The sequence below is a fragment of the Glycine soja genome, chromosome 16, assembly GCF_004193775.1.
Source record: "Glycine soja cultivar W05 chromosome 16, ASM419377v2, whole genome shotgun sequence".
NCBI lineage: Eukaryota > Viridiplantae > Streptophyta > Magnoliopsida > Fabales > Fabaceae > Glycine > Glycine soja.
Genome location: NC_041017.1, coordinates 30198176 through 30210885, shown reverse-complemented (window position 1 = coordinate 30210885; position 12710 = coordinate 30198176). Strand labels below are relative to the sequence as shown.

Below are 12710 nucleotides of genomic sequence, written 5' to 3'. Positions count from 1 at the left end.
GGTCCAATAAACATTTGTCAAAAGTAGGAAATGAGGTTCTTCTCAAATCAAGTGTTTAGGCAATCCCATCATACTACATAAGTATTTACTTGCTTCCTACATCTTTGGAGGAAGAAATCCAAAAAATGATGAACTCATTCTAGTGAGGATCTAAAGTTGGTTCAAGGAAAGGAATCAATTGATTGAACTGGGAAGAACGAACAATGAAAAAGGAATTTGGAAGGATGAGATTCAGACATCTTAATGGATTCAATCTTGCCATGCTAGGGAAGCAAGCATGGAAATTTTCCTCAAATTCTAATGCTATAATGACTCAGGTATTCAAAGCTAAATACTTTCCCAATGGAGGATTCTTTGATGTCCCTTAGGGCACAATTCAAGCCATACATGGCGTAGCATCCACGATTCATAGACTTTGGTAAGGAAGGACAAGGGATGGAGGCTTGGCAACAAAAGTTCTATAAACATCTGGACACAACCTTGGATTCAAACCAAAGATAAGTATTATGTTTCAACACAAATTCCTTTTGGCCTTGAACATTTGGTTGTTAGTTCACTTATTGATTTCGAAAGTAACTGTTGGAAAAGTGATATTATTGATCAAATTTTTAATGATGGTGATTCACGAGATATTATGAGAATGCCAATTCTTAACCCATTAGTTCTCATATACAAAGCTTTGAATCTGCAAAGGAGATGATCTTCAACATGTTGCATACTCTACCAACGCATCCGAAAAGCACCTTTCCAACCATAATTTGGTGCATATGGAAAAGGAGAATGACAAGATATGTGAAGCCAAAAATCCACCACCAAATGTCTCTACAAATCTCGCATTGCATTTCCTGCATGAATGGAGATCAGTTCGCCATCATCCATCAAAGCAAGTGGCTAACTCAGACTCACAAAATGTAGTTCTGACATGGAAGAAGCCACAACATGGAATTGTCAAACTCAATATTAATGCATCAATCTTCATAGAACAAGGATTGTTTGGTGCATGCTTGGTGCTTTGTGGGGGAGAAGGGAATTTTTACTGCAACAAAAACCATGAAGGCATAAGGAATAATAAAGCCAAAAGAAGTCAAGGTTTAAGCATTACTCCAAGCAGTTAAATGGCTACCAGACATATAGTTTCAGCACATAACTCTTGAGGTTGATTACAAATCAGTGATGAATTGCCTTAACTCCAATGGTAAAGGCTTTTCATAATTTTATCACATCAAGAACACTTGTGAATCTCTTTTTAAAAGTAATCCAAATTCTAGGGTGAGTTTAGTCAGGAGGCAAGAAAATCAAGTTATTCACTCTCTTGTTAGGGCATCTAGGTTTTATGCTAGCAACCAACTCTTTGAGCGCATTCCCAATTATATTTTCGATATTGTTATGAATGAAATGACATAAGTTTGTTCTTTTAAAAGAATTAATTTATATATAATAATAAGAATTTTAATTGTATGATATGGGACTATGGGTTGGGTCGGGTAAAAAAATAGAATTTGCTACTCAACCTATATATAATCAGGTCTTCATTGGATTAGATTGAGTTCAACCTAAACACTTAAAAAAAAACTCAACCTAATATAATTGGATTAGGTTGGTCATAAATAGACTTGAACTCATGAACACCCCTAACCTCTATAACAATTGCCATAAGTCAATGCTAGCTTAAGGCATAAACTATCTCCATAACCAGAAAATAAATATTCATCGATCACTAAATTTGTAGTTAGGAAAATTTGTGCCATTCTTTATTAACATTTTTTTGGTTTTATTATCATTTTAGTCCTTAAAATTTTTATAATTTTATTTTTAGTCTCTAAATTTTTTAATTTATTTTTAATTCTTCAACTTTTTTATTATCCTTATTTAATTCCTTAACTTTTTTCCGTCTTTACTTTTAGTTCCTTAAAAGGATTAAAAGTAAGGACAAAAAAAGTTTATGGACTTAAAGTAAGGATAAGGATGAAAAAAATTATAGACTAAAAACAGAAATAAAAAATTTAGGAATTAAAAATAAAATTTTATAAAGTTTAAGAATTAAAAAAAATAGTTTACCATTTTTTTTCTCAAGAAAAGATATGATTATATATAAAACAAAGGTATAAGCAATACCCCTACCAAATACAAAGGTTCTCATGAACAAAAATCTCACGGATTACATCAGCAAAAGTAAAATGTAACCTCTAGGGCAGTGCTGTGATGGTATAAGCAATACCCCAACCAAATACAAAAGTTCTCATGAACAATAATCTCACGGAACCGTGTGATTCTTTTTTAACATAATCTAATCATGTATGCCTTTTCTTTTGCTTCCCCCATCCCCCGAAAGAAATATAAAAGGATAATATTTCATCTGGTTCACATATATAAGATTAATAACAACTGAAATTGTAGCTATGAACAATATTTTTTTCGGAGATATAATTAAGGTTGACCCAATGAAGAAAGGTGAAGAGAAAAACGAGGGGGAGAGATTGTACTGTGAATTTAAATTCTCAAGTGATATTTTTAACAAAAATTAATAAATTAATATTTAATGATAAAAATTGTATAATATTCTTTTTAATTCCAACTACGTTTTGAATAAAATGGTCGGTCTACTTCATTAGACTAAGACAAATGTGGCTTATTAATTCAACCATTCATGTATTCTCCATACCTATATGCCACTCTTCATTGACCCAAGGCCACTGATAATATGATAAATATGTCAACCATTTGGGTCAATGACTTCATTGAGGGATTTCATTTTATTTACGTGTGAGTTTAATGTTTTATAATATATAGTTAAGATTGGACTTGATGAAAAAATGTAAGAAAATAGACTCATAATGTTTTGAAATTTTAGGTAAAAATGCAGTACCAGTGTCACATTTATGTTTATGGTTGTTACTTGGCTAATTAATGTAGACACCTTTTTCCAATTCTCCTTGACTTAACACTAACCATATCAATAAAATGCTTTTGATTTGATTTTTGGATAAAGATAAGAGTCATGAATCAAAAACTTTATATATATATATATATATATATATATATATATATATATATATATATATATTTCATACACATTTTTATTATTGGGTTAAACTTATATGTGTATTTTATTAAATTATAAGGATCTCATATTTAATGAGTCATGAAGGACGGATGTTGACAAGAAAGTAAAAATTGAGACTTTAGTGTTGTGTGAAGTCTAAGGCTGATCATTTATATTTATACAAATGATCTTGTCATTGTAATATATGATTGTTTAAACTTGAAAGTTTAACTAGAAACATTCAAAGGCCATGCATTTTGGATATTAAAATTCTCAGTCTAGAGTCTACACAAGCTTTTAACTCATAATATACCAGAATTATAAGATTAACTTAATAGTTAATAGTTGAAGATGAACTTTATAAAATATCCATAGAGGAATTACAACCACCATGTATCCAAATATGACTTTTTTAAAATGCATAGAGTTTGATAATAGTTAATAAAACAAATGAAAAGGTAAAAGTAGAACCGAACAGGACATGAAGAGAAAAATAAGGTTACTGATAATTAAGACATTTGTATTACTTTTTTTATCTGCGTTTATAAGTATTATTTATTAATATAGAATAAATACATAAACAGAATAACTTTTCTAGCATTAACTAATTGGATGAGTGCAACTAAACGTTGTTGGTTGGTTGCGCGCAACTTAAGTAAACTTTACTTACAATAGAAAGTTTAAATCTTCTAAATCTAAAGATTAGTCTCATAATTATATAGAAACATTCGGTTAAAATCTTGCTTTAACCCCACTCCGTTTAATTATTAGGGTACCACGGAAAATAACAATCCAAGAGTTGGCAAAAGTTTAATGGATAGAAAAGGAAGAAAAAAAAAATATATAGACATGATGTAACCTGGACCAAAAAGTCTTACATAAGATAATATCATTGTAATCTTCATTCTTCAGTGATCATAAGTCCTTATAAGAAGGACCATAGGACCCGATATAAGCCAAGTCCATAACACTAAAGTATTGGTTGAAACTTGTAGTCCTTTCCTATTTCAAAGTCCTCTTGTGTTTCTCTCCGTCTTCTTTTCTTCTTCTCTTGGCATAGCTAGGGAAAAGCACTAATGGGTGTCAAAGTTGCCCTCGTTGTGTTCTTCATGTTCTTTGTTCTATGTTCACCCTTCCCAGTGAAGAGGCCACAACATGCACCATGCTAGCACTTAGTCCTCTTCTTCCACGACATCATCTACAACGGAAGCAACGCAGCCAATGCAACGTCCGCAATAGTGGCAGCCCCAGAAGGTGCAAACTTAACCAAATTGGCGAGCCAGTTCCACTTCGGAAACATAGTGGTTTTCGACGACCCCGTCACGCTGGACAACAACCTTCACTCCAACCAAGTCGGTAGGGCACAAGGCTCTTACATTTACGACACCAAGAACACCTTCACTGCGTGGCTTGGATTCACGTTTGTTCTCAACAGCACTGATCATCGTGGAACCATCACCTTGGCTGGAGCCGACCCTACCTTGAAGAAGACTAGGGATGTCTCGGTGATCGGTGGCACCGGAGATTTCTTCATGCACAGAGGAATTGCCACCATTATGACAGATGCTTTTGAAGGTCAAGTTTATTTCCGGCTTCGTGTTGATGTCAAGTTCTACGAGTGTTGGTGACATGAAAAGTTTGTTTACTAAAAATAAATGGTTGTTTTGTCTACAGCCTCGTCTAGTGGTTTGCTTAATGTAATAACATAATTGCTTCTCAGTTTGAGAAAATATTGCACTACCTAAACTTATCTTAATAAAGCAAGGAAAATGCTAAATTGTACGAAAATATATAGATCAACTGTATGAAGGTTGATCAGGATTATCTATTTAAGCTAAAGTTACGGAAATACTTCTTCCATTTTCTTTTATAAGTAAAAAAGAGTTCAATTTTTTTTCTCAAATATAAGCTAAATTTAACTATGTTTGTCTTATTTAATGAGACTAGGTTCAAAAATCATTCATTTAATAGATGATTTGTGCTTAATATAAAGTTTCAATGAAAAAAAAACACATAACTTGTTTACTATAGAGGAAAGGAGACAATCTACGGTGGTTCACGGTGGGTTTTGCGAAGGATCTTGATGGTTCACAATGATATGAAATCTGGTTTTAATTCCGTTAATGGGTCATGATTGTTTCCCAATAGGATTTGCGATGGGTTCGTTGTGCTTCGTGGTGGATTTTATGGTGGTTTGCAATGATCTGATTCTATTCTCATTTATGGGTGACGGTGGTTTTGTTGTGCGCACAATGTGTTTTTGAGTTCATCATCGTGCCTTCCCGTTTGGAAGGATCTTTCGCATCACCTTCGTCACTGCTTTTGTTCGCTCCCAAATCAGCACACCGTGAGAAGACAAAATTGTGTGCAAGATTGAAGAAGCAGCATGGGTTGTTAGGATTTGGGTTTGGACGGTGGGTGACTAGTCTGGTTCGGACTTAATTTCCATATTAGGTTTAGAAAATGGATTGTACTACTAGAAAATAGGCTTTTAACATTAGTTATTATAGATTTTTAACATTAATTATTAATCAATATTGAAATGACCAACGACCAACGTTAAAAATATAAATAATAACATCGATTTTTTTAAAACAAATGTTAAACTAAATTATACAATATCGATTTTTTGAAAAATTAATGTTATTTTTTGTTCAACAATATCAATTTTTAATAAAATCAATGTTGTTAGTAAACCACAACATCAGTTTTTTGAAAAACTAATGTTATTTTTTGGTAAACAACATTGGTTTTTCTAAAATCTGATATTGTGTTTTGGAATTTTTTTTTAATATCCTGTTTGTTTCTTAATGATCAACTGTAATTATACATAGCACAAATTATCATTCAAAGTTATAAAATCTCTAAAAACAAATGTAAGTCATCCTTAAAAAGAAATAAATGAAAACTAAATGTAATAAAATTAGAATATGCAATATATTTTATATAATAATCTGTCTATCCACAAAATGATAAGTTAATAAAAAGACTCATAGCAGAAACATTCCAAGCATCATTTCTTACAAAATATATCACCAAGAGTTATAAACAAAAATTTACACATATTAGTATAGTATAATGTACTTAAATTACAAACAAATCCAAAATAAAACAAAGTTAGATGTTGCATCTGGGAACTCAAAAAGTTCCAGCTTCCAACTTTTGTGATTGTGCAAAAGTCCTCCATCCATAGCCAATTTTTGTAGACTTTCTTCAATGATTATAAATAATCCTTCATTTCGTAATTCCTTCCAAATTCAGATGTGTGAATCTTGCATCTTTCATAAATGAGTATATGATACTCGGTACATCCTGAAATTAACATTAAGTTCATCTTAGATATGTATATGATTTTAAAATTTGACAGACAGGGTTATTTTTGTATTGATTATATATAGTGTTGAGTTACTCACCAAACTGTTGCAAGTTACTTTGTACTCATTCGACAGGACTTTAAAGTGACTGAGTTAAGAATTTGGTGATACAAGTAATGCCATTTAGGATAAACTTTTGGTTGAGAGCTGCTTTTGAAGATGGTCAGGAAAAAAATACTGTGTCCAAAATGGGTCATGATCACTTGATGATTTCCTCTGAGTCCATAGAAATCTCTGAGTTCTGTCCATCCAATCAGTATAATTGGGTTCACCAAATCATGGTTGTATGTAATAGAGTGCATATTGTCATTACTGTCTAGCAGATGCCAAGTATGTTCTTGTATGTAATAGAGTGCATGTTGTCATTATTGATGTGTTATATCTTGTCATGTTTATTTGATAATAGTCCTGAAATTCCTAACTTGATCCTTAATATGAACTATGTTGAACATTTACTTTGATTTTATGTTAATCTTCATCATTGTCTTAGTCATTTCATTTCAATTCTTTTGATCTTCATTCATCGTTTCTAAACTCCATTTACAATATAAAATTTACTATTATTAAATGGTGAAACATAAATAAACATATAAAAAGAATAACATCTCAATAAGCTTAGTATACAATTGTATGAAAAATCTATTCATACACTAATATTAGAACACTAATCTTTTCGTTTTCTTTGGACCATTCATAAAGCTCCATGCCAATTAAAAGTAAATGAGTAGTATAACTATTTTTAGCAAAAAGTAAAATACTAGAATACTAATAATACTTATTTTATGGATTAATTCAAAGATGATGATAAAAGAAAAGGAGTGTGTGGATTGGTATAAAAAATGCTCAATTTTTCAATTTTAAAAACCATAAATTTGCTTAAAGAAGTAGTATCTTTTAAGTACTATACCATGTATGGAAGAAAACCAACAACCCTAAAACATGATCGCATGATTGGTTATGATCTAATTTATACATCTTAATTGATTGAGACCAGCTAATGCAACTAAATTGTAACCATTGGTACAACTAACTACCATAGCTACTAGAGCTTCATATGACCTGTTATGTATTAGGTACATTGTCACTTATGCAAATTTTATAAAACCATCATATATGCAGCATTACAGAAACAAAATTGTGCCACCAAAGAGTTTTACTAAGAATTGTCATTAACCTCATATCATGTACATGAAGTTGCTATCATATGCATAACCCACAAGGCCACAACTATATACAAAAGGATGCACTACCATAGCTTAAAAACACAAGTATATATAATTTAACTTCCACATGCATAACTGCAAATCAAGCAAAAAAAAAAAAAAAACAGCAACACTACCATAACTTACGAACACAAGCTTCATTAGAGAATTGCAAATTCACCTCATGATGGTTTAGTAGCATTTAGCACCATTATCAATTTCAAACAAGATGACCAACCATTATGAACAATGCAATATGTGAATACACTCAGACATGAAGCAATAACATCAAGGTCAACTAGCACATTTTCAAACACGAAGCAAAGGTGGTTCTTAGAGAGCACATTTTCAAGCACTAACTTGGGGAGGAAGTCGCGAGGGAACAAGTCATGAAACCAAATATGACTTCAAGTTGTGAGGTATCGAGAAGATGAAACGATGATGGCCTCACAGCAAAACGCGGGGGAGCACCTTCGCGAGTGATGGTGGTGAGTCAGGGTCGTGAGGGAGAGAACTGTCGCGAGACTGAAGGGTGAGAGTGAGAGTGAGAGCGGGACTGAAGCGTCACGAACAAAGAGCGTGAGAGTCAAAGTGAGCGCGAGAAGCGCGAAAAAATATTATAAATAGGATAACACAACGTTGATTTTTTCTAAAACAAAAGCCGATGTTGACAAAATCACATTATGATTATGCTACCGCGTTTTTATTTACATAATTTTTTTTATATAAAATCAATGTTAGTCTAACAATGTTAAAAGTATATTTTCTAGTAGTGCTACTTTTATTTAAAAATTATGTTTCTTTATGTAAAATGTTTACTATCTTAATTTGTTTTGCATTGACGTATAACTAAAATTACTTTTATTTCTTTTTACGCTTTAAACTAATTTATTATATTGAAAATATTTCGGTTAAACACAAAAAAACTACTCGTATTTATGTAATTAAAAATAATTAAAACAATATAATGTAAGATAAAGTCTAGTGTAACACGTTACAAAGATTTGTCACTGGGATTCCTCTTGTAACTCAAGAGCTTATCAAGGATTTTAGTTCTACCGACAAATTAGGGCAGGTTTTCTTTGAAGTAACCACCTCTAGCTTGTTGACATTTTATAGCTTGATCAGGAGGTTTAATTTACTTTAAAGAAATCCTTTTGCATGTCTCTTGGCGTTTAACTACTTATTCACTTGCTGACTGGGTATTTCTTTTTCTTTCTTTAAAATCTCAAACTCTTCTGCTAATTCTGATAACTTATTTTTCAAACCTTGGGATTTCCAAAAGCATCACCCAGCCCGGTCGAATACAAGTTTAATTTGATTTTGCTATCAACGCCACGGAAAATGAATTTCAAAAAGCAAAAAATTAAAAAAAAAAAAAGGGATAATTCTTGAAGTGATGCTGCTCACATAATCAGAAGACATAGGCTACTGTATATCAGTTTATCACAAATCGTTGGTGCTTGTTTTTCTTCCTTTTGCATTCCGTAGATGCTCGATCGAGTTAACAGCAGTATGTGCCAAAGAATGTTCTTATCCAGAAACATAAACAAAACATCTTCATGTGATCATGTCACGTCGAACAACCGTTGCAGTTTGCTTTTCAGAACATATATATCACATACCGTTAATAAGAAAACGAGAAACAATTAATCCAAGAACTGCAGAAAAAACTTATAATTAATCAAGTGGATATTAAAAACTGTTATTCTACACTGAATATGCCTATCATCGTATACATGTGGTGCTATTGATCTCTGACTTCCACAGCAAAATATTCCACACCATAAGCCATAAAGATAGAACTATTCATTTCTCAAATACTTTAGTTTTGATTGAAAAGCCAGATGTATATATCCAGCATTACATGGTAACTCAGCTCTTCTCAAACAAATTAAATACAGACACCCCCACAATTTATATATCCACATTACATGATAAAACAAAAAAACTCTGGAAGAAATACAAGTTTTCATGTACTTTCCAGTTTTTTTCTTTTTGTAATTTTCCATAATAATAACTAAATTAAAGCTAAACTACATTCTTTGTCAAAGTGAACTGAGATATAATAAAGTTCACATAAGCAGGTTATGGTGTCATTAGAGGAAATTACTTCTCTTGGCTTTTGTTCTTTTCTGTATGCTAACACCGCCATGCTGACGTGGCAACCATGACTCGTTCGTGCCAGCAGAGCACCAACTCAGCATGTCGTTTGTCCACGTGGAAGCCTCTGATTTGCACCTTCGCAAGCAAACACTCGGCCTGATAATCCGCGAACTGGCTCAACTGCACCGGCCTCATTGCGGCGTCGTAAAACGCCTCCCTCCACGGCGGCGTCCTCCGCCGGGCGCCTTCCACCGCGGCGAAGATCTTTGGCCGCAGCAGCATCATCTCGATCCTCCTCACCCACTCGCCGCCTCCCCCCGCCGCCACCGACGCGTCCAGCGACTCCAGCATCATGGAATAAAACTCTAGACTGCTCACCACCCCGCGTCGGAACGACGCCGCCGCCGCCGCCTCCGTCCACCCCTCGCCATCGACGAAAACCACCACTCCGGGCGACACCCTCCTCACGTCGGCGAGGAACGCGCCGACGCTGCCTCCGTTGCTTCCGAGGCGGCTGAAAATCGCCGGTGACAGCAACACGGCGATCTTCTCGCCGTCGACGAACCTCACGGCCTTGAACGACACCGTCTCGAAGGTCCGAAGCGGCACGAAGTCCACCTGCGCGCTGATCCCTAGATCCTGCGCGAACTGGTTGAGATTCTCGCGGACGAGGCGGCTCTCGACGGCGTACTCCTCCGGCACGACGGCGGTGATGCGGAGGAGCGGCGAGGCTCCGGCGCCGGCCTTCTCGGCAATCTCTTTCATGAGAGAAGCGTACTGGATCCCTAGGCCGATCTCGAAATCGATGACGTGGACAAATGAAGATCCATTTAAGGTTTCAAGTAGGGCTTGGTTGGTTGTGAAAACGGAGAACATTGGGATCGGTGAAATTCCCGAAAAGGCTTTGTACGTTTTAATTGTCTGAACAATCTCAGCCATGGAGGAGAGGCGGTTCGAACTGGTCCGGTTCGAACCGGCGAGAATGGACTGGAGCGCGTCTTTGAAGTGAAACGCGGCTCGGTGGAGCGGCTTGCCCATGGGAGAGCGAAGGAGCCGGTTGTTGAGCCGCTCCAGTATGGCTTGAGCCAGCTGGAAGTGGCTGCTGTCGAAGCAATCGGCGGCACGGATAAGCTCTTCGATGAAGTCCCAATTGTTGTTGTTAACGTTGTTGTTGTTGTTGTGGTGGTGGTTATGGCTTAGGTCGTAAAAGGAATGTTCTAAAGTGTTGGTGGGGTAATTGTAGGGTAGGTTTTGGTTGTAGATTTCTGAGAGAGAGGTGAAATCTTGGGGGTGATCAAAGGGTGGGTCTTGAGAAGAAGGTGGGAAATCAGGGATGCATGATGGATTGATGTTGGTCTTCAAAAGGGGTGTGGGAGAGTCTTCGGGTAGGGCTAAGTCCTTCATGATGGACTCCCACCAATCCGAATTAGGCAAGACATGATCATCCAGGTCTAGGTTTAGGTTGTTGTTGTTGTTGTTGTGTTGTGGTTCTGGCTTGGGAACAGTGAGTTTTTTTTCGGGGCTCGGGCTCCGGCAGAGGTCAAGGACCGAGGTGGGTTCGTAGGTGAAGGTTGTAGTAGGGTTGTTGTTTGTGTGGAGGACGAGGTTTGAGGTAGGGGAATGGTTGTTGTTGGGTTGTGGGGATGAGGGAACTCTCATCGCTAGGAATGTAAAAGCTGTGGTGTGGAAGGATGCCTTTGTTTGTGGCTTTCTTTCCGAATAGAGTTGTTTGTTCTGTTCTTGTTCGCTACTTTAATTTCCTTGGGGAAAGTGGATGAGGAGAGTGAGAGGGGAGCTTTTGGTTGCTTTGATCGTCGCCTTTTTATCTTTGCGTGTGTGCATGTAAAGAGACCCTGGTGGGTTACACTTAATATATCTCTATCGGAGTTGATCACAAAAATAAAACAATTAAATTAAAGTTTGAGCTTTAGTATATATATCAACGAACCACACATTTATTTTAGCTAAAACTTTAATATATCATTTTTTAAAAAAAAAAATATTTGTTAATTTTTACTTTTGGTCTTATTTTCTATTAGATGAGTTTTGATCTCTATCTGTATAGCCGTGTTTATCATGTATGGATATGGATTATTGATAACATATATGAATGGTGTCATGCATGTTCTATGCTCACCATGCATGCACGACATCAAACACGCGCGGAGAGAGAAAAACCTTTTATCGTGTTGTGAAGCTTCTACGTGAAGATGCCCTAAACTTGCTTGCCTTTTGATTTTGCTTTTCTTGCCGGAGGAGATAAAGGGAGATGACATGTTTAACCTAAACAGTAAACAATTACTATATAATTCACAACAAAAACTTTCTCACTTTATAATAGTTACTGTATATTTGTTTGAGATGAAAGAAAAACAACTAAAGGCAAGTTTAAGCTATACATTTCGAAAAGATATATATGTCTTTTGATTATGAAACTCTTAAAGAGTCAAATAGCGGCATTATTAAAGCTCCAAGTTAAGCCGTTCTTTCTTGAAATTGGACCCACAAAAGTTCTCAATGGACCCCCCTAGACAAGTACTAGCACCACCCATCTTTATATATACCCCTGGAAAGAAGTTAAGGGAAAGGTTCATCATTAACTACTTTGCATGGGAGGGTTTAGTCGCTTTTTATCTTTCGATGCATGGAAAAATTCGCCATTGCCCGCAACGTACAATAACTGTAAATAAAATGTTAACTAGACAAGTTAAAAAAAAATCTTTAATTTAAAAAATTAAAATTATATTTGATTTAATGAAATCAGTTTTATATTATTTCACTAATAAATTAAAATATTCTATCACTTTCTACAGAATCAATACAAGAGTTTAAAATAAATAAGTGAGAATTATTATTAACTGGCATTCGAATACAATTTTTTTTAAAAGTATATATACTCGTACATAATTAGCCTTTAAATGAAGAAAATCAAATTATTCACAAAAAAAAATAAATGAAAATCAAATTGAGTCTTAGTGAAAAAAA

At 35.0% G+C, this 12710-nt stretch overlaps 1 protein-coding gene and 1 pseudogene across 1 annotated transcript; one reads left to right on the top strand and one right to left on the bottom strand.

Annotated features, from left to right (window-relative positions):
* Positions 1-3992: 3992 nt before the first annotated feature.
* LOC114389060 lies at positions 3993-4903 on the top strand (annotated as a pseudogene).
* A 4503-nt stretch (positions 4904-9406) lies between these two features.
* LOC114388978 (scarecrow-like protein 15) lies at positions 9407-11578 on the bottom strand. The gene has a single exon (XM_028349532.1). It carries the CDS (start codon positions 11382-11384, stop codon positions 9762-9764), a length of 1623 nt encoding a protein of 540 aa, XP_028205333.1. The 5' UTR covers positions 11385-11578; the 3' UTR covers positions 9407-9761.
* Positions 11579-12710: the final 1132 nt, after the last annotated feature.